The following is a 21,815-nucleotide window of genomic DNA, read 5'->3' as shown; positions in this document are numbered from 1 at the left end:
GAGATATAGGAGAAGCATGATATGGTTTCTTTGGAGAGTGATGTTTGAGAACATGAATGCATGGCATGAAATGTGAAAGTGTTGATATATGATGCGGGGGGCTTTGGGACTTGGACCTTATAAAACAGCAAGAACATGCCAACTGGGTCTTGGCCTGTGCAGCAATTGAAAATAATGCAATGGCAAATGCAGAGAAGATGTCTTTCAGTCTTTGTCTTTGAGCAGTAAATCCAAAGTGGTTGGTGAATGCTGAAACGGTGATCCTTTGTTGATCCTGTTCCTCCTTTTGGCAGCAAGTCAAAAAGTGGGCACTTTACCAACGACAGAGAAAAACACACTTTTCGACCAAAAAAGAGAGAGAAAAGCACACTCACAACGTCGCATGAGGAACCCTGGACATCTTGTGATTGTGTACAATCAAAGCAAAATTGCAAAAAATCAGCCAAACTTTTGACATTTCTAAGATTAATCAGAAAATTGGCATCATAAAACCTTGTGTGACGTTGACCTAATTGTTGTACGTGTGTGGATCAATCACCACGTGCAAGCTACTTGGCATGGTTAAGTAGTGCATGCCTACCTCATGCACAAATGCTTTATGTGTGACTTCAAATCAAAATAAAGCATGGATACCTAAAGCTAGTGTGTGTTGGTCGAAGATCTTCCAATATATATTGGTATTGGTTTGGTGGTATCATGTCCTTCGTTTTTCTGCTCACATTTGGTGAGGTCGTGTGATGTGAGTTTGGACTAGAAACGTGGTCTCCAATGCAACTACCCAAATTCTATATTTGAGTCAAAGTAAAAAGTATAGGCCTTGCAAAGGAAAATTTAAATCCAAAACTACACCTATAATTGAGTTTGGTGTAACTTTGTGTGTGAGGTACTATATGAAAATAGTGTTAAACCCATATTTGAGTTTGGGTCCAACCATATTTGATTAGGGATCTAGACTCAAAACTAAAACTAAATTATTTGTATTTGGGGTAAGAATTCGGGTTTAGGGTTGGAGAAGGAAAAAAGATTATAAAAATTCGGGTCTCACATTTGGACTAAAATATAAGAAATTGAATATATAATTTGGATCTTTCCATATAAAGATGTATGAGAAATATATATACATACAGTCCTCTTTAATGAGTAATCCTTCAAATAAAAGACACCATTTAAGATACTCAACGATTTTTTTTTCAACGATCCAAACCATCTATTTTTTAAATCTTTATTCATAGATCATCCTTGCAAAAAATTAGACAGATCGGAAACCGTTTAGACATCTAATTGTGTCCTACAAAATCAATGAACACAGTATTTCAAAAAAAGTACTAAAATTTAATTGAGTAGTCAATTGATATCAAATTTAAGTGATATTTTATAGGCATGATCTTTGAATGAATATCTACAAAATAGACGGTTTGAATTAGTGAAATACAAGTGATGATCCAAATTACAATGGGAAGGAGGGTTTCACACACACACACACACATTAATAAGGTGTCATAAAGTTTCGAACATGAAACCACCGACTTGCAAGTCAAAGGGATCTAAATTACAATGGAAATGAGAAGGAGGGTTTCTCATACACACATTAATAAGGTACCCTTTCAAAATAAATTTTAATAAATTAAAATAATAATAATAATAATAATAATAATAATAATAATGTGTAGAGGCATGGGTAGTTGAGGTAGGCCGGAGCGCTATTTTGATGCATTAGAGAGGGTCCATCGTATTGATTTATTGCACTGGGCTTTGCCCAACACTTTTGGAGGTAGGGCCCAACAGTGCCTTTAAGGTTTTGCCCCATGAATGAAACACGAAGTCAAAATTATTTGGCATACGTCATTTTTGTGAGCCCTAAAATAAAACGACGACATTCCGCCCTTTTTTTTTTTTTTTTTTTCTTTTTGGTGGTTTTAAGCAAGGTCTTAAATATCGATAGTTTCGAAAATATCGGTGGTTCAAAAATACGGAAATATCGAAAAATATCGATATCGATAAAAATTTGATAAAAACCACGGAAATTATGATAAATACATGGAAATTTTTAATGAAACTTTAGAAGAAGTTTATTTAGTCAATCATCTATTATTTTGACACAAAAAATTGGAAGGAAATGCATTGCATAGTAGGTTTGTGTGATTTAAGTTCATTATATTGCTACCTAACAAACTTTGTGACTTAGAAAATTTGAAGTAATTAATGAAAGAGAATTAAACACCTCTTAGAAAATTTGAAGATGTAAACCAATTTGATTTTTCATGAAAATTAGCATTTTACCATGCTTAAAAAATAATAGTGAAGATTGAAAATTAACTAAGAACATAAATAAATTTATCCAAGGAAGAATTAAATAGCAAATAATGAAAATGATTATAGAGATTTAATTAATTAAACAACAATTTGAAGGAGAAATTTAGTAATGTAAGTACTTATAATGAGTAATAAAATAATTAATAACATTAAATGAATTAAATAAAAAAATAAATTATATTAAGTAATTAAGTCACATTTCACACTTCCCAAATGTTTTCACGTTTTCCTACCTCCCTCTTTCCACTTCCTAAGGCTTTTTTTTCCCTTTTTTTGTCTGACTTCCCAAGGTTGCAAATAGATACACACACAACCTTCTCTCTCTCTTTTGGGTATTCACCCATCTCTCCCTTTTTATTTTATTTATTTATTCCTCTCTCTGTCTCCCTTTCTTCTTCTATCTCTCCGTCTCTCTCTCTCTTCTTCCTCTTCCCTATTCTCTCTCCTTCCATCACAATCCTCCATGCCTTTTTTTTTCCTCTTCTTCCCTTCTCTCTCTCGCTCTCCTATATCTGCTTTTTTTTCTTTCTTCTTCTATCTCTCCGTCTCTTTCCCTGCTTCCTCTTCCCTTTTCTCTCTCACTTCATCACAATCTAAAACAGCAAAACATAAAACCCACTCCATAATTGTTTTTGATTGATGAGTGTTTGTTCGATCCGAGCTCAAGTCTTATGCTTATGGATCGGATTTTGAAATATTTACAGATCAGAGCGCCTTTGCTGTTCTTTTCGAAATCGTAATCTTATTTGTTGATGATAATTGTTTTTGATTGATGATTGTTTGTTCGATCCGAGCTCAAGTCTTATGCTTCTGGATCGGATTTTGAAATATTTACAGATCAGTGGATCTTAGGGTTTATTTTGGTATTATGTTTTGAAATATTTAAATTGTTTCATTTTTGACACAGTTCAAGTCGCGATATTATTGATAATATCGCGATATTATCGATAATATTGGGATATTATGACCATTTAAACTGAGAATTGGACGAAAATATCTTCCCCGAAATATCCTCGAAATTATCGAGGAAAATATCGATAAAATGACGATATATACTTGGAAGTGTGCTAAAATTTCGGACCCAAAAAAAACGATATTTTCGCCGATATTTAGGCGAAAATATCGAAATTTTGTACTGTGGTTTTAAGGGAGCCGAAGCTCGAAAAAAAATTACATAAATAAACTTCTAGGTCAAGCAACCCCAATCAAATCTTTCAGTAGATAATGTCCAAACTCTTCAGGCACATCCTTACAAAAACTACATCTCAAATCTAGTTTTGAGCTAAGAGCTGCCAATTTATCCGCAAGGCAATTTCCTTCTCTATATTTATGATAAAGGTAATTTCCGCCCTTTATTCATCCCTCTGTCCTGCACTGCATTGCATCTACTAAAGCCTACAATTTACAATAAAAAATTTAAGAGGAGCATATCCGCTTTCCCCAAATTATGTGTCCCTCATGTCCCCCAAATAGTTTTTATTTTTTATTTTTTTAATGGCTAAATAAAATGTTAATAGTGTTAACCCTTTGTTCAGCTAGTAGACATGTATTAATAAAATCGAGTATAGCCGTGCGGATATATTATTTTAAAAAAAATTATATAGTCGATATGCTATACTATATATATATATATATATATGATCTTTTTTATCTTTTAATTTTTTTTCCTCAATTTTCGTTTATCGATAAGAATAGTTTAGAGCATTATCTATTACTATTAGGTTATTACTTGAGTTTCTATTGTCCTATTTTCATTTTTTACTTTTCTAGAGTTATTATCAGTATAAAGAATTTACCACTTTCATGTTTAATACACGTAATTTTTATAAAATTTTCAATTATACACACAAAATTCACGTATTATACATATAATTTTCACATATTATTGCATAAAAATAATATATATTAAAATATTATATAGTGACCGAACTTTTCAGTAGTAATTTGCCAAAATTATTAATGATTACTAAACAATTTATTATGCAACTAAGTTTTACTAGTCTGTAGAGTTGAAATAGCAAATTAATATCCATCAAGTATAAACTAATGCAACTAGGAGGTCTTTTTTTTATTTATTAAATAGTCTCGCCGCGTGGTTTAAAGAGTATAGCCGAGCGGCGATACTAATTTTGACACGTGGGAGCCTAATCGATGGGGTTCTCTCTTTTAAAAAATAAAATAAAATAGTATAGTTGTAAGGTTGTACTCGGTTGTTTAAATTTGTTTTAAAAATAGTATAGCCACTTGACTTTACTTATTTAGACACGTGGGCATCCTAATCACAAGGCGGGTATTCTTTTTTTTAATATATATAGTACAGCTGGCAGGCTATACTCGATTTTATTTTTTTAATAGTATAGCCATGCGGCGATACATATTTTCACACTATGGTTGTGGTATAGCCGCGCGGCTATACTCAGGTTTTTCATTTTTTATAAATAGGAATAGCCGGTCGGCTATACTCTGTTTTTATTCTTTTTTAAAAAATAGTATAGCCGTCTGGCTATACGCGGTTTTTTAATATGTCTTTACAAATAGTACAGCCTCGCCCGGCTATACTATGTTTTCCACTTCTTTAATAAACGGCTATACTCGTTTTTTAATTTTTTTAAAATCGTATAGCAACCCGGCTATACGTATTTGGGCACTTGGGCGCCTAACGGAAAGGGGGTCATCTTTTTAATTATATAGTATAGCCGTCCGTAATACTCTTTTTAATTTTTTTAAAACAGTACAGCTGATCGGCTATACTTATTTTGATAGGATCGCTGGTTTTAAATTTAGCCGGCCGGCTATTGGCTTGTTTACATAGCATAGACGCTCGGCTATACTCTGGCTTTCTTTTTTTAATAAATAGTATAGCCGGTCGGCTATACAATATTTTAAAAAATAGTATAGCCGCGCGGCGATACCTATTTGGACACTTGTGCATCTAATGACAAGTCGGTCGTTTTTTAAATATAAAATAGTATAGCCGCCCGGCTATACGGATTTTGACACGTCGGCAACAGCGTACGCAAGAGAAGATGGGTCTTCTCCCTTCCTCCCTTCCTCAAACTCAAAAACCCTTGCAAAACCCAGCCATACAACTACAAGAACTCCAAATCCCAGGAACCATTTTTCCCAAACAAAAACGAGACAGGGACTGAAGGGGTTCAACAATGGCCGGCTCCGAAGCTACGCCTAAAGAGAAGCGGACGAAGAAGAACAAAAAGAGAAAGCAAAGGAGCCTTGGAGAATCTGAAAGGCCTTCCAAAACGCACCGGATTAGGGTATCGGAGAAAGAGAGTGAACCACAAGAAGTGGAAGTAAAACAAGCTGAAAAGCCCCAGCTCAGAGTACCCAATCAGGAGCTCGAACAAGGTGGTCCATGGAGGAACCTGGAGTTAGTTTTGGCCATTCAGAACAAAGAACTTGATCTTCAGAAGTGAGTGCCTTCCTCTTCTTTCTCCCTGTTTTCTACTTTTTCGTTGTTTTCATTTGCTTAAGTTTGTTTGGCTTCCGAGAAAGTTATTCAATCAATTGATTATTCCGAACGAAGATTAGAGAGCTCAATAAGCTTGAAGGCGCAAAATGTTGATTACATTGAGCTTGATAAATTTGATATTTTTTTCCCATACATGTTTCTCAGAACCCAAAATGGAGCATTTAGTTTTAAATTTTATAAATGAAGTGAGTTTAATTCAAAATGTTCTGATCAAAGGCTGGTTCCTGTCTAAAATATTTCGATATTTACAAGTTGATAACAAAAATAACGAAATGGAAAGGTGACAAAGTTAGAGTCTTTGTCTTACAAAGGAAACCAAGGGACTTTAACCCCATTTACGCCAAATTGGTTGAGTTAGACTCAATGTATTAGATTTGATTTTGTACTTGAGTTCTTGTGTATCTGTATGTGTAAAAGCAAAGATTCAAAGTTTCATCTTGTCTTCATTTCCTCATTAAGTGATCAAAAGGAGGGTTAAGCTTTAATTCTGATGAATGTAATTTCTAATCTAAAAGAAGATTTAATTCTGATGAACGAGGGAATGCAAATGCAGGAAGGTGGAACTAGCTTATGGCTTTGTCATATCGAGAGTGAAAGAAGAAGGCCGCAAGAGTGATCAGGATAATCAAGCAGTGAATATGTCACGTTTAATAATTTTTGTTAATGATTGGATCCAGTCATTGTTGATTTCTTCAGGAAAGAAAATTCAGAGTGGCAGAGAGATGCATCAAGCTGAAGTGATTGAGACATATTTGGATTTTAGATGCTGGGAGATTTTCAAATTCTGTTTGGAGGAGTCTTTGAAATTGAATGTTTCTCTAAGTTTCTCCCGGAACCTTTTACGCTCTATTTGTTTGATTGCAAGAAATGCACTGTCCTTATTGAACAAAACATCTTCACATCAAACAGATTTATTTTCCATTGGCGAAGGGTTACCATTGTACAATACTGTGCTTGATTGCATTTCTTTAGTATTTTCATCCCATGGAGGCTTGTCAAATGAAAATTTAGACCTGTGGGTTTCAACTGTAGGTGCAGTGCTTGATCTTGTACACACATTTTACATGGAAAATCTTGTTAGTGGCAATGAGGGTGACTTTGTTTTCCGGTTTTTGTGCTTGGTTCTTGAGCCATTTGCCAAGTTTTTTGGGGCCCACCCAGCTCGGAAGAATGGATTTCGTGATTTCATCGATAAACTCCTTGAGCCTCTGTTGCATCTCTTAGGTTTCTTGCATCTTCAGATTGATGTAAGTAATCCTGGTAGAGCAAGAAACTTACTGAAGCTAGTTGAAGAAGTACTATCTCATGGGCTGTATCACCCAGTCCACATTGATGGATTTTTGAACTTATGCAGCAGTGAAAGATATTCCACCTTCAATTATGGGAAGTCAAAAGACTCAAAAACAATACTGAAGAGTTATCACAGGCATTTATTTGATAAGCTGGAAAAGATTTTGGCTGCAAAGAATGCTTTGGCAGTGGAAAGCATGGGAGAACTTTTTCGCTTGCTTATTGATCAAGTTCAAAAGCTAAAAAGGGCTTCAGTGCCGGCCGAAAATACAAAAATGATGGGGAAGACTGAAGCTTCAAAGCAAATAGAACATAATTTAATGGGTCATACTTCTAAGATGTCTTCTGGGAGTAGTACTGCACTAGTTGAAAATAATTACTGCTCAACTAGTTTCAGTGCAGAAACACGAAAGTCACTTCTTGATTTTTTTGTACTGATTATGGAGCCTCTTCTGCTTGAGATTAATGGCTATCTTGAAACTAAGCCGGAAGTGGGACCCATATTGTCGGATGTTCATTGCACACTTAAATCTATTAATAATTTACTTTCTGGCTTTATGCATGAAAAGGTTTATGTGAGAACAGAGGACATGTCAGAGGGAGCTTGCCTTAATTTCTTGAAGAAGGTCTATAATATGATTATATCATTGTCCTCCAATTTAATTCAGTCGTCAAAATATGGTGTAGTGAACGGGACACACATGGATACATTAACTTTAATAGCCAATGAGGTACTTTCTGCTGTAGGGTATCTTTTGGAAATTGAATATGAGGTTATAGAGAATGATTTGGTAACCTTGTGGCTTCTGATGCTTTCTTACTTAGCCATTGGTCTTTCTCTGATGGAAGTTCCGGATCGGTGCTCACTATCTTTCAAGATAACAGATATTGGATGCCAATTAGTTGTTCTCTATAGTCAACTTCGCCAGGTTAGCATAATGCTCTTTGATCAAGCATTTGGCTGCATTTTAACTTCTGCATGCATATAAATGTGCATGATTATATATGTGTAAGCTGTTTCCAAAATCAACTCTTTTACTAATTCCACTCATGAGTTTTAGGGTGCAGGTAGTGAATTGCATCATTTCTAGAAATGATATTCTGCTTTGTTCTGAGTTTTAATCCCATCGTTTTTACTATTGCACAAATGCAGGTGAATAATACTATTTTTGCATTGTGTAAAGCAATAAGGCTTCTAAATTCACGTAATGGTGATGGTGAACTGAAATATACTAGATTTGTGATTTCTTTACATGGTGAAGCTTATGCAAAATCAGTGGAAATGCTATTATGTGCACAAGAGTTTAAGATTGCAATACAACAAGCTATTAAGTCCATACCAGAAGGACAAGCAAGTGGGTGTATTGGGCAGTTAACATTGGATATATCAGAATCTCTAGAGTGGCTGAAAATTAGTTGTTTGAAAGCTGATGAAAAAGAATTTGGCAAACGGGATGGACGAAGTAGCTTGCAGAACTTTAATCTAGAAGCTGAACTTTTGGGGAGAGGGTTGTCTGAAGTGTATGCACTAGTGCTAGACTCGTTGTTTGTTACACCTGGAAACTGTAACCTCCTTGGAGTTTCTGTAAAGGATCTTATAGCAGTAATTTGTGCTTGCATGAGTAGTCTGGTAGGACTACAGCCAGATGCTGTAAATGAGTTCCTCTTTACTGTCACAGGAAAAGGATTTGACAATGAGACAGCCGAAAACAAAAATAATCTTCAGATATTTGGATTGTCCACTCATTGGGTGTTTGTGTTCTTCTTTCGATTGTATATGTCCTGCCGAAGCTTATATAGGTCAGCAACGAGCCTTATGCCACCAGATTTATCAAGAAAGATGTCTGCAGCAATGGGAGATTCATTCACATCATACTCTGGTAGCGATTGGATTGATATGACTGACTGGATCAATGGGGAATATTTTTCTTGGATCGTTCAACCTTCAGCTTCTCTTCCTGTTGTTATTCAATCCATTTCAAACATCTATTGTAAGGACAGTGCAGCCGATTCTTCTCCTTTGACTTATGTGATGCATGCTATGGCGGTTAGACGGCTTGTCGATTTGAATAGGCATATAAAGTCTTTTGAATATTTGATGCAAAATAATGAAAATCTGGTGCAAGTTAGGTTGCTTGATGATGCTGGCTTGTCAAGGTGTCGTAAAAGAAGCAAAAAGTTGGAAAGGCACATCTCTGTTTTGAGGGAAGAGGCTTCAGGTCTTGCTGGTTTTATGATGGAGCACCTATCATTAGTGCCCGAAGATCAACAGCCAATGTCCATTTCTGATGATACAACTTGTAATAAGATGATTTCCCATGAAAGTGATGAATGGGATTTCAGTGTTTGTGCTTTGAACAAGAAGTCATTGCCAACTGCAATATGGTGGATTCTTTGCCAGAATATTGATACTTGGTGCACTCATGCCACTAAAAAGAATTTGAAGAAATTCCTTTCTCTTTTAATCCATACTTCCCTTTCCCGTGTGAGAAGCAGCTTTGGGGTGGTTAGAGAGTACAATAACCGTGCAGCTGATAGGCTGAAGAAAGTAACCTTGCATCAAATCTCATCACAATGCTTCATTGACTCCATTCTGTATGAGCAAAGAGTAAGCTGCTATCAAACATAACATGGTGCTTCCCCCCATCCTCACATGCACATGCAACACACATAGACACAACTCATACCCCTGCTCACTATTTGACTTTGTCTGAGTGGTTGTGTTAGTTCCTGTTCGTTTACAATTTTTCTTCTCTTATTGATGTCAATAAACTGTTCTTAGAGCCTTTATAGAGACTGTTTCAACCCAGGTATTTATTCTATCTCTTCTATTAGTTTTTCTGCAGGTATTTTGCATCAACGTTTTGCCGTGCATTGGAGAAATCTACATTACCATTGATCAGTGACTTCTCATCTGGCAATTTTGATTTCAAATCATCACCTGATTGGCCGAAGGTTTTAAATTCCCTGGAGAACTCATCAGTGGTTGTTTCATGTAAGAATCACTACATATTTGATTGTTCCTCAGCAGCAAGCCTGGTCACTCATTCTTCTGATGAGCTGCGTAAAGGAAGTTTCAAGGAACAAAAAGATCTACAATTGACCATCATGAAATTTATAGCTTGCCAGAGTTTACTTAATCTTTTGTGTTGTATGCCAAAAAGTCATTTCAACTCAAGAGCATTTTCACTTTATGTCACTTCTATTCTCAACCTTGAAAGGTACGAGCTTTGTTTTATGAACATTTGATTTTATGGTGTGATGCAGTACCATAGTTCTTGTTGCTTTCTATTTTTTCAATAATAAAAAACAGAACATACAAATTCTTCTGGTGAGCAATTAGGTTCTCAAATTTGAATATTCAATAAGACGAGATTAATTGAGTAGAGCTCTAAGGTGAAAAGCTATCTCAGATAGTATATTATGGTTGTTGTCCTGTTTTTTCTTGCACATAATTCCATTGAATACATGTAATTTAGAGTAAAGTGTCTGAAGTCTTGTTCGTTGTAGAATTGTTTCAGAAAGTGTTGTGCGCAGAACTACTTATCATTGACAAACTAGTTTTGCTTCAGAACTTTCTTTCTGTCCGACAATAATAGTAACTCATTACTTCTGTGTGCACCTGTGGTTCCCTGCAGCCTCAAGAATTCATATCTCATTATGAAAAAATTATTGTGTGCATAATAATTGAAGTTCACTGATTATGCGTAATCTTTGAAGCCATTCAATCAAGTTTATTAATATTATCCGTTCTGTGTTTTTCAGGCTAGTTGTTGGCGGCTTATTAGATTATCAGAATGCATTATACTCGCATCACTATCACGAGCTCTTCAGATTGTTTGTGTCTTGTCGGAAGGCCTTGAAATATATAATTCTGGCTTGTGAGGAGAAGACAGCAGATAGTCAAACCTCACATACTTTAGTGTTCTTTGAGGATTCGTTTCCTATTTTATGGCTTTACAAGTCAGTGTATGCGGTTGTTGGGCTTGAAGAGTCATTGCCAAAAGATAATTGCCGTCCAGTTAGTGATATGATCTTGTCCTTGATGGATCACACATTTTATGTGTTTCTCACATTAAGTAAATATCAGTCTAATCATGCTGTTCATTTCTCTAAAGTTGCTGAACTGAATGCTGGACTTGTCCATGAACATAGTAGTTTAAGTGAATCTGATACGTGCTTGGATTCTTCCGACTATATTGAAGCTTGGAAAAGTGTAACCATTATTGCTAGGAGTTTGAAGGAACAGATGCAAAGCTCACTGGTAAATTTGAAGGATGCCCTTTGTAATGGAAAAGTGGGGATTGGTGTTGATGGTTTAAATTTGAACAAGTTCTCATCCTTAATTTCTTGCATTAGTGGGTTTTTATGGGGCCTAGCATGTTTTGTGAACCATACATATTCGAGAAGTAGTGATCATAAAGTAAACTCATCAAGGCAGAAACTTGAACCCATCTCTGAACTTCACCTCTGTATAGATGTTTTTGCAGAATTCTGTAGTCTGCTCTTACCAATGTTAGTTTGTGACAGTAGTCAACAGTCCAGAACTTTATGTGACTCTCAAAATCTTCAAAAGTCAGACTTCAATGTAGATTTGTTGGGTGTGCCTGAAGGCACTGATGTTGAGACTGATATTGCAGGTGTTGAACTGCATGATGAATCTGGTGCTGCAATGACAGCATCATCTGACATCCATGATTACTCTGGGTCTGGTAGTGTTCATAGAAGAAGGTTGCACTTGGAAGGTGCAAATTGTGCTGCCAGTGCACTGAATGACGTTGATTCATTTATATTGCAGTCTTTGAATAGGCCTTTGTTGAGACGCCTGCTAAATGGTGATTACCCTGACGCAGCATTTTTGCTCAGGCAGTTGTTAATTGCATCTTCAGCTATTTTGAGGCTAAATTTGCATATGAATAGTCCTCCCCTGTCTTCAAGCTTGGTGCATACTTTTACTGGCATTACACAAGTCTTGTTATTGGAATCAACGGACATGAATCATGTGCCATGCTTTTTTTATTTTGTGTGTTTAGATGGTGTTCTGAAGTATTTGGAAGAAATAGCGAATCACTTTCCTCTGACTAATCCTACCTTATCCAGAAGTTTGTATGACAAGATGGTTCAGCTACAGTTAAGGGCTTTAGGAAAATGCATAACTTTACAGGGGAAACGAGCCACCCTAGTATCTCATGAGACAGAGTCAAGCACCAAAATGCTCCATTCTCCTATGGAATTTTCTGAAGCATCTCTGTCTGGCCGGCCATACTTATTGGATGAACTTAAAGCTAGGTTGAGGTCATCGTTCACGGTGTTTATAAAGAAACCATCAGAGTTGCATCTTTTATCTGCTGTACAAGCTATAGAGAGAGCACTAGTTGGTGTGCGGGATGGGTGCACCATGAGTTATGACATACATACTGGAAGCATAGATGGGGGAAAAGTTTCTTCAGTTGTTGCAGCTGGCATTGATTGCTTGGATTTGATTCTAGAACATGTTTCAGGTAATATTTTGATAATTTTGGATGAAATGGTTCTACTGCATTCTCGATGGTGTCTATAGTGATTGAAAACTTCACTAGCTTTTAGAAACTTTTTCTTTTGTGCAATAGGAAGATACTTCTCTCAAAAGGTTCAGCTACTGCATGCATACTGTATGTTTTTAGGAATTTTTTCACATATTTATCGATGTTATCCTACTCGTCTTATAACGTATTATTATCCACTTCAGCTATTACATGGATTCAAGTGCATATGATTGAAGTTTGTTAGAACTTGCTTTTCTGACCATTTATTTGCCTTTCAGGACGCAAACGTTTGAATGTGGTTAAAAGACACATTCAGAGCTTTATTTCTAGCTTGTTCAATGTTATTCTGAACTTGCAGAGTCCAGTAATCTTTTATGAGAGATCGATACAGAATAAAGGGGATACTGATCCAGATCCAGGAACAATCATTCTTATGTGTGTTGACGTACTGGCAAGAATTTCCGGCAAGCATGCTCTGTACCAAATGGACGCCTGGCATGTAGCACAATCTTTACGTATAGCGTCAGCACTTTTTCAAGACTTCCATCTTTTAAAACTTTCTGAAGCTCCTGTTCCCAATGATTCTTCAACAGTTCCAAATAACCAAATCTCTAATTCAGTAGCAAGTAAACATTTCTCTGGCGTAGATAGGCAATACTCAATTGACCTATTTGCTGCTTGCTGCCGGTTATTGCATAATGTTCTGAAGCATCACAAAACGTGAGTGTATTCTTTTTGTATGAAAATCCTCATAATAAGTATTTGTAAGGTGTTTCAACAAAAAAAAAGAAGAATAGATTTGTAGTGTGCACTTAACCTTGGGCCAAAGTTGAAAATATAACTGTAAAAAGGTATAGATATGGTATGAAGAGGAGGTTTAATCTTTTTATATTCAGTTTTTGCGAATTTGATTGAAGAGGCTTCAGATGCTTATATTCCTCTTGAGTTATTTTTCGTTTTTCAGCTTTCCGTCCTCATTAAGTAGACTCCACATATGATTGCAACTTCTTTTTTTCGTAATTCTAGTGAATGTGAACGGTGCATTGCCGTACTTCAAGCTTCTGTTGGTGTTCTTCTTCATTGTTTGGAGACAGTGGATGCTAATGCAGTCGTCAGGAAAGGTTTCTTTTCGTGGGAAGTGGCAGAGGGAGTCAAATGTGCAGGTTGTCTCCGAAGAATTTATGAAGAGGTAGGTGACTTTTCGTAAATATGCCTCATTGAAAGATCATTATTATCTTAGATTTTGGGTATCTTTCATTATATCCAAAGTCTTATATTTTAATTTTCTGTAGGCCTTTTTTTCTTTTTTACTGGTAGGACCAAAGGCCCCCAAGTATTTCTCCTCCTTAAACAATCAAGTTTCAGCATGATATGTATAATATATAAATGTATATATTTATATGTATTCCTATGACAATGATAGAGCTCACCTGAACCCAGTTACCATAGAGAACATATCGTTAATATTTATATACATACTTCATGCTTATTTTTTTCTCTTTACCTAGGAACTGGTTTTAAATATCTTCTTGGGAATGGGAGTTATTTACGGCTTCTTTTCAAATTTAATGAAGGGTTGGTGCTTAGTGCATGGGCACCTTTTGGCTCACCAGATCAGCTTTCATGTTAAAGAAAATCATTGCATTTAGAAAACGTATTTGTAGGATAATTGATACATTATTTGCATACAATTTTTGGCTTGTCCATTGCTGAAAACCAAAAGGAGAAAAAAAGAGATCTTTCTCACCTGGTTTTATCATATCTATTTTGCAGATAAGACATCAAAAAGATGTCTTTGGTCCGCACTGTTCCCAATTTTTATCCAATTACATATGGGTTTATTCAGGATATGGGCCCCGAAAAACAGGCATCAAAAGGTAATTTCTGGTACCTTAGACTATTTGTTGTTATGATGATCATGAGTTTCCTAGTGAACTCGAATAGGCATAACAGATTAATGAATAATGGCGAATCAATTGTATTTGTTAGAAATAATACAATCCAAATTACTTTGTTACATCAATTCCCGCTGGCCTCTAGTTAAGACGGAAAAGGGGCAAGGTTGGTGTAGATCCTATGTTCATAAGTCACTTTCTCCTCCTCATTTTCTCCCCTTAAAAAGTTTTCTGGAAACCTTGAATTTGTAATTATGCTATCACCTTCCAATTTTTATACAATAAGAGGGTAATATTACATTAAAAAAAAGTACCTATGACAATCTCCAAAAGGGTTACCTTTTGGCATGGACAATCTTGGGTCACAGAAATGCATTGGTTAGCTGAATTATTGTATGTTTAATTTTCAGGGAAATAGACGAAGCTCTAAGACCAGGTGTATATGCTTTAATAGATACTTGCTCAGCAGATGATCTTCAACGCCTTCATACCTTATTTGGAGGTAAATAATATTGACTTTGTCAGGGCCACAAGGTGTGGCTGGAAGGAATTTCGACTCAGTCTCACATTTTCTTCTTGTTTGTGCAGAGGGTCCTTGCAGAAACGCTCTGGCCACCTTGAAACATGATTACGAACTCAATTTCCAATACCAGGGAAAAGTCTAAGGGAAGCTTATTCCTATGTGGGCGGTACCGGCATCGACATTTTGATGCGACTTATACAACTCTTCTAACATGTAAGTTGTAACAAATATTACATGTAATGTATGTGATAATAAATTTTGTAGTCATATCTTTCTCATTTTCAAAGCTACAAATGGTAGCATCCTCATGGAATGGAAGTAACAAAGCTGTTTGTTAGTAATAGGGACTCGGTCTAAGTCTAACAGAACAGATGGGAAGCGGGTAATTTTTGTGTAGCTCTATTTTGAGTGACTTGAGTCTAACGTATGTACCTTCCTTGGTTTTGCATTGTTCCGTGTTAATTTATACATTCAAATGTAAATGGATTTACGTTACTTATAAAGTGCAAGTTCTAATGTTTCTTATCAAACAGGTTAATTCTTTTTTTTTTCTTTTTAATGTGCATTATATCTAATTGTGGGTTATTAAATAAGGTCTCCAAAGATGACCATGATGGATTTTCAAGTAAAATGCCCTATCCACCCACCACCCTATTCGGCTGGTCCCATGTCATTTGGACCATTTTGTGGTATTATATTCCTAAACGGAATAATTAGGCTGGTATGACAAAGACTGATAGAACATCTACCAAAAGCAAACACCAATACTTGTGCGGTTGAGATTAGACTAGGATATATAGAAGTCTTCGTTTATACGTCAACTGGGTTTTCAGTTTCCATCCACATTTTTTCCCCGTAAAACAGCAACTCCCATTGACAAATCCCCTTGAATCGTGATGGGCTGTCACTGTTGTAGAAGAGAAGCCCCCTCATCATACCCAGTTCTGCTTTTCTTGGCAGTGGTCGCTGTACTTCTTCTTCTGTCATCTTTGATCTCTTTCGAGATCGAAGCCCCCAGTTTGCAGATAAATTGGGGGCTTATTGCAGTGCCGTTGCTTTTGCTAGCGATTGTGCATTGGTTGTCATCAATGGAACCTCCCAAGAGGCCCTGTATGATGCCTCGGCCGTGTTGCAAGTGTCCGCATGCTTGCAAGTGTGCCTACTTCTGAACTGATTGTGCTGGTGTTATTCACCATGGTTGGTGCTGTTATATTATCAGACTGAAAAGCTGGTTTGTCCAACACACTCTGTTTCTTGGTTTATTTATTGTATGTAATGAGTTGAAGTTGTTCTTACAACATCAAATATGGGCAATCAAAGAAATAATGATTGTTGTAACATGATCGACAATATCATTGTAAATATTGTGTGTTTTTGTCTCTTGTATTCTTCTCTATCCTTAGTAGCACAACCCAATCAACATACCAATGTTTCTGTCTTTATGAGAGCCCAGGAGAGTTCAGAACCTCATAAAAACTAGCCTATGATTTTCTAATGAACCCACATTTTTTTTAATTAGAGATTTAGGTGGGATGACTCTGATTAAATATCAAATTGATAAGAAGGAAAGAGAGATTGCTCAAAGTTGCAGAGCTTCAATGCAGAAAAGTACTTATTGGCTGCAAACTTTCCATTCGATTTCCAAAAAAAAATTACTAATCCTTAACTTTTCGAGGAATCCTTCATCTCCACTACAGATTTTTTTTTTTTTCTTATAACAAGCGATATACAGGAGAGAAAATTTGAATACAAGACCTCGGGTGCAGAGATGACTGCTCCTAAGCTACAAGCTCTCACTTCTGAAGTTTAATAAAACATTGTTAAGCTTTTATATTGGAGACAAGTAGTTTAACCGAAATTGTTTCCAATTGGGAATTTTTTATCTTCCATTACCGACATATCACACAGGCTCAGTTAATGTCGACACCACACCACATTGTTTTTCAATATTAAAATTTCACGTCAGGTGGAGGGTTGGGATTGTAATTATTATTTGGGCTGAGTGGATGATGCTTTAAAGTTGCACTACCGACTGTTGTTAAGGCTATAAAGTGTACGGACCGCCCGCCTCTGGTGTGAATGCATGCCCCAATAGAAAAGTGGACCAGTTCGCGCTTTGGTCGACATACAAAACTAAAGGGATGTCGATACAAATATCTTTAACATAAAACGAATGTTTTTCTACTTACCGCTAATTACACTAGTGCCTCTGAAAATTCTGGTCAAATATTAGATGATATATCACCCTTACACATGGCATAGATTGAGTAGATTAGGCGGATTACAATGAATCTTCAACATCCCTACGTGGCATACATTTTAACAAACTAGTTTATACAATTCGTGCCACATCAACGATTTTAACAAAACAACAAACTTGATGAGAGATAAAGTGAAACGTAAAAAGTCAATTAAAGAGGCAATATGATCATTAAAACTTCATGAGGTATTGTGATGTTTGACCATAATTCAGGTGACATTAAATAATAGTTATATAAATTATTTAAAAAGGATTTTTACCAAAGCTATTCTTATTGATTCACTATTATTTTAAAATATGCAAAGTCTTATAGATGTATTTGTTTCTTTTTTTACATTTGATTGTCAAAGAAAATTCGCGGTCTAGATAATATATACCAAAGTATATTGATCTCTTTTGAAGTGAGTGAAACTACAAATCCTCTTTTATATAACAATTAAAAACTATACCAACCTTAGTGTTGAACATGTGGTTTCGATTCTATTTTAAAACTTAAATAAAATATTTAGTATTAAAAATACCACGCAGTTTCCATAGATGAATCCATTAAACAAAGTTATTTAAAGGGACAGTTCACTCTACACTATAGTTCAATGATTCGAACACTATAATTTTGTTAAATAAGAAGCTATCAAGAAATAACAATTCAAATGGTCAAGGGTTTTTTCCCCTGTAAAAGCTTAAAAGTAAGTACGTAAATACATGGATCAATCATTGCGTTTTTATCTTAGAATAGTCTAAACTACAAAGGAAATGGGGTTTTTCACACATACACAATCAAGATATCATGAAAGTTCGAACTTGAGACCACTTATCTACAAGTTAAAATCCTTTTCACTAGACTAGACGCACAAATATCCTTAGTTTTGGATAATTACAAGTACAATTCTTTTTGGCCGGTGCAGATATCTTATTAAAGTACCTGATCAAACACTTATGCAGAAGTTAAGAGCTCTTCTTCTTATCTTATGTGCCTTGATTTTTTCTTGTGGCCGCATGCATCACCCTTCAGTGCATAAATGAAACTCCACAAAGCAGACACACCTGTTTCTTGGCTATAAAACACAAGCCCTTCAATTCCGAACAACCTCCTGAACTTGTCCATTTGAACACTAAAACTTCTCTTCATAATCAAGAAAAACCATCCAACCAATATCCATGGCCTATGGACGAAGCCCAACCAGCTCTTTCATAGAAGGGTTCTCTCTAAGTCCTCTGCCATATCCAGTTCTGCTAATTCTTGCAGTAATCTCAATCTTTTTTGGCATATCCTGGTACTCATCCCATGACTCAGTTGTGGAAGAAGCTGAAACGCAATTCAGTTGGCTGCTTTTGTTTACAGCAATAGCACTTATGCTTCTTGTTAAGTTGCTGTCTTTTCTGGATCCTGATTGGTTCTTCTCCTTGTTTCCATGGGGAAGCCGCAGGATAACCTACCATGAACCTTCAGAGGGAAGCTCACCATGGGGTGTTGCTGCTTTCATTGTGCTCCTGCTAGTTTTGCTGCAATACCAGTCTATTTTCCGGGACAGCTGGCTCATTAAAAAATAAAAAATAAAAAATAAAAAAAGGTTGTGCGTATATGTAGTAGTTGTTGTATATAATGGAATATGATCTTCTACTTATAATTTCTGTACTGATATTGTGAAATAGATTATACTCATGTTTTATTTTCACATCAAGAGCCATATGTTGAGTTGAAACTGAATCTTCAATGATTTTCCATGTGGGTTTTGAATCCTCTATGTGATATTTCTTTTTTCCTACTGGTTTCATTAGGCTAATTTGATTGCTTGGAAGTAATAATTCAATGTCCAAAGCTACAAGTTATACAAACTTTAGATTCAAGCTAGGTGGTCATTGTAACTTGTAGATATATAAATTCTTTAAAAATGGATTTTTTTTTTTTGGCCAAAGCTTCTTATTGATTCACTATTGTTTTAACATTTGCTATGTCTTAAAGATTTATTTGTTTCTTTTCTTACTTTTGATTGCCAAAGAAAATTCGTAGTCTCCGATCAAAAGTAATATTTACTATATCGATCTCTTTTTTTTTTTTTTTTCTTGGCTAGATAAATAAAGCTTTGGAGTCCAAGTAAAGCAATAACTCCTAATTCTATTTTATATAACACTTAAAAACCATAACTTTAGAGGTCTAAGAAGAAAGGATAACTCTTCGTAAACCCTAGCATCTCCCTTCTCTCTTCCAGCCAAGTGGGCCCCGTTGTTGAAAAATCATGAGAGAGAATAAGCTTTCAGCATGAAAAATGGGAGAAGCAGAAGAAAATGTGGTGTGACGTCAATGCACTAATGGGGTTGTATGATCTAACGGTGCTAGTGCTTCCATATTTGATTCCAATGGTGCTGATGCTTTCATACAAAAAATAAAAAAATTACATCTTCTGTTTTACATCTTCACCCATTGGATCAAAGAACGCATTTACACCTCCCGAAGGTATAAAGAGAATGTAATGCACCCTCCCACTGGTGATACTTTTATCTCCCTACTTATTTTTCTCCTTCCCCATATACTGAATTTGGGGTTTTAATTGTGGGGAGATTATTTATGCCTAGCTTTGTTTTGGATCTTGGTTTTTACCCAGATCTACTTGGATACGTAGTTTTGTTGGTTAATTTTTCGTTGTACAGTGAGTGACTGCAATCTAGGTGGTGTTCTCTGTCTTAAAGGCGGCGATGGCGATTGTTTTGGTGGATGCAGCAACTGTGGTGGTGGCTCAACTGGTTTTTGGTTATTGTTTGTTTGTAGTTTTCTTATTTTGTAATAATTGCATAAACTCTTTGTGAGTTGGGTGTTTGATTGTTTTCTAGTCTCTACTGGTGTTTTGTACTTGTGAGAATTTAAAAGTTATAGTTGTATTAAAAGATTTGGGCGATATAATTCATGTCTAGTTTGTTCAGGCATGCGGCTTTTATGCCGAAATTTCTTTGCCCTTTTGTGGTGTGTATCTAGATTAACCATATGTGGTTACTATGCTTTCATATTTGTATTATCTCTTTGTGCGTATTCGCCCTTGTAGTTGATGATATTTGTGCCTAATTTATGAATACAATTTTCATTTTTCTCTATAAAAAAAAACTATAACCTAGTGTTGGAACATGTGGATTCGATTCTACTTTAAAACTTAAATAAAACTTAGTTTCCATAGATGGATCCATTAAACAAAGTTATTTAAAGGGATGTACATTATAGAGTTCAATGATTCAAACACTTTTGTTAAATAAAAAGGTACTAAGAAATTCCTAGTTATGAAAAGAAGAAAAAAAACAATTTAAATGGTCAAAAGTTTTTGTTTTTCCTCTTTGCAGAAAATATGGTAAAACTTAAAATATTTTTTGTCAATCACTGGATTTTTATCTTAGAATCTTAAAAGTATCCTCTTTTTTTTTTTTCTTTTTTTTTTTTGAGAACTACAAGTATGGTATCCTCCTTTTTTGGTAAGTTACAGTTCTTTTTGGCCGGTGTAGATATTAAGAGCTCTTCTTCTTATCTTCTGTGCCTTCTTTTTCTTGTGGCCCCACCCATGCATCACACCTCCTCCATTTCATTGCATGAATGAAACCCCACAAAGATTTTTATTAAGCAATAAAAACCCAAGCAAATAAGATTAATTTATTAGTTGGCTGTAAAAATTAAAGCAGACACTTCCCTGTTTTTTGGCTATAAAAACACAAGCCCTTCAATTCCTAACAGCCTCTTGAGCTTGTCCATTTGAGCACTAAACCTCTCTTCATGGCCTATGGAAGAAGCCAAACCAGTTCTTTCCTAGAAGGGTTCTCTCTAAGTCCTCTGCCATATCCAGTTCTGCTAATTCTTGCAGTAATCTCAATCTTTCTTGGCATATCCTGGTACTCATCCTATGACTCAGCTGTGGAAGAAGCTGAAACGCAATTCAATTGGTTGCTTTTGGTTACACCAATAGCACTTCTGCTTCTTGTCAAGTTGCTGTCTTCTATGGATCCTGATTGGCTCTTCTCCATGTCTCCACTGGGAAACCGCAGGAGAACCTACTATCCACCTTCAGAGGGAAGCTCGCCATGGGGTGTTGCTGCTTTCATTGTGCTTCTGCTAGTTTTGCTGCAATACCAGTCTATTTTCCGGGACAGCTGGCTCATATAGTATGTTCAGTATTCTGTTTAAAAATTCAAAAAAATTATATAAAAAATTTTGTGTGTTTATGCAGTAGTTGTTGTATGCAGTGGAATATGATCTACTTCTACTCATATTGTGAAAATAGATTATGGTCTGTTAGACTATGTTGAGTTGAAACTGAATCTTCAATGGTTTTCCATGTGATTTTTGTCTTTGTTTTTACGTCTAATGGTTTCATTAGGCTAATTTGATTGCTGTTGTAACTTGTAAGTGAACATGTTTAGTGAAATATGAAGTAGGTAAGCATGAATTGCTCTGATCAGAAGTAACTCCTTCCTTGAAGGTTTACTTAGAGAGTTTCAAATATATACAAGTTATTTTATATGCGAGTTATATTATGAAAAGGTGGAG

At 35.7% G+C, this 21,815-nt stretch overlaps 3 protein-coding genes across 3 annotated transcripts; all 3 read left to right on the top strand.

Annotated features, from left to right (window-relative positions):
• Positions 1-5,371: 5,371 nt before the first annotated feature.
• LOC103335010 (Urb2/Npa2 family protein) lies at positions 5,372-16,412 on the top strand. Its single transcript, XM_008237998.2, has 10 exons — positions 5,372-5,740; positions 6,354-8,019; positions 8,244-9,698; positions 9,926-10,311; positions 10,856-12,591; positions 12,894-13,335; positions 13,642-13,804; positions 14,389-14,492; positions 14,921-15,012; positions 15,099-16,412. Exons 1-10 carry the CDS (start codon positions 5,475-5,477, stop codon positions 15,173-15,175), a joined length of 6,387 nt encoding a protein of 2,128 aa, XP_008236220.2. The 5' UTR covers positions 5,372-5,474; the 3' UTR covers positions 15,176-16,412.
• A 1,809-nt stretch (positions 16,413-18,221) lies between these two features.
• On the top strand, positions 18,222-18,969 carry LOC103334984 (uncharacterized). The gene has a single exon (XM_008237970.3). It carries the CDS (start codon positions 18,452-18,454, stop codon positions 18,842-18,844), a length of 393 nt encoding a protein of 130 aa, XP_008236192.2. The 5' UTR covers positions 18,222-18,451; the 3' UTR covers positions 18,845-18,969.
• A 2,023-nt stretch (positions 18,970-20,992) lies between these two features.
• Positions 20,993-21,729, top strand: LOC103334985 (uncharacterized). Its single transcript, XM_008237971.3, has one exon. It carries the CDS (start codon positions 21,045-21,047, stop codon positions 21,429-21,431), a length of 387 nt encoding a protein of 128 aa, XP_008236193.1. The 5' UTR covers positions 20,993-21,044; the 3' UTR covers positions 21,432-21,729.
• Positions 21,730-21,815: the final 86 nt, after the last annotated feature.

Source organism: Prunus mume, linkage group LG6 (assembly GCF_029339155.1).
Source record: "Prunus mume cultivar Tortuosa linkage group LG6, ASM2933915v1, whole genome shotgun sequence".
In the NCBI taxonomy this organism is placed as follows: domain Eukaryota; kingdom Viridiplantae; phylum Streptophyta; class Magnoliopsida; order Rosales; family Rosaceae; genus Prunus; species Prunus mume.
Note: the sequence above shows the minus strand (reverse complement) of the source record. Positions and strands in the feature narration are given on the sequence as shown.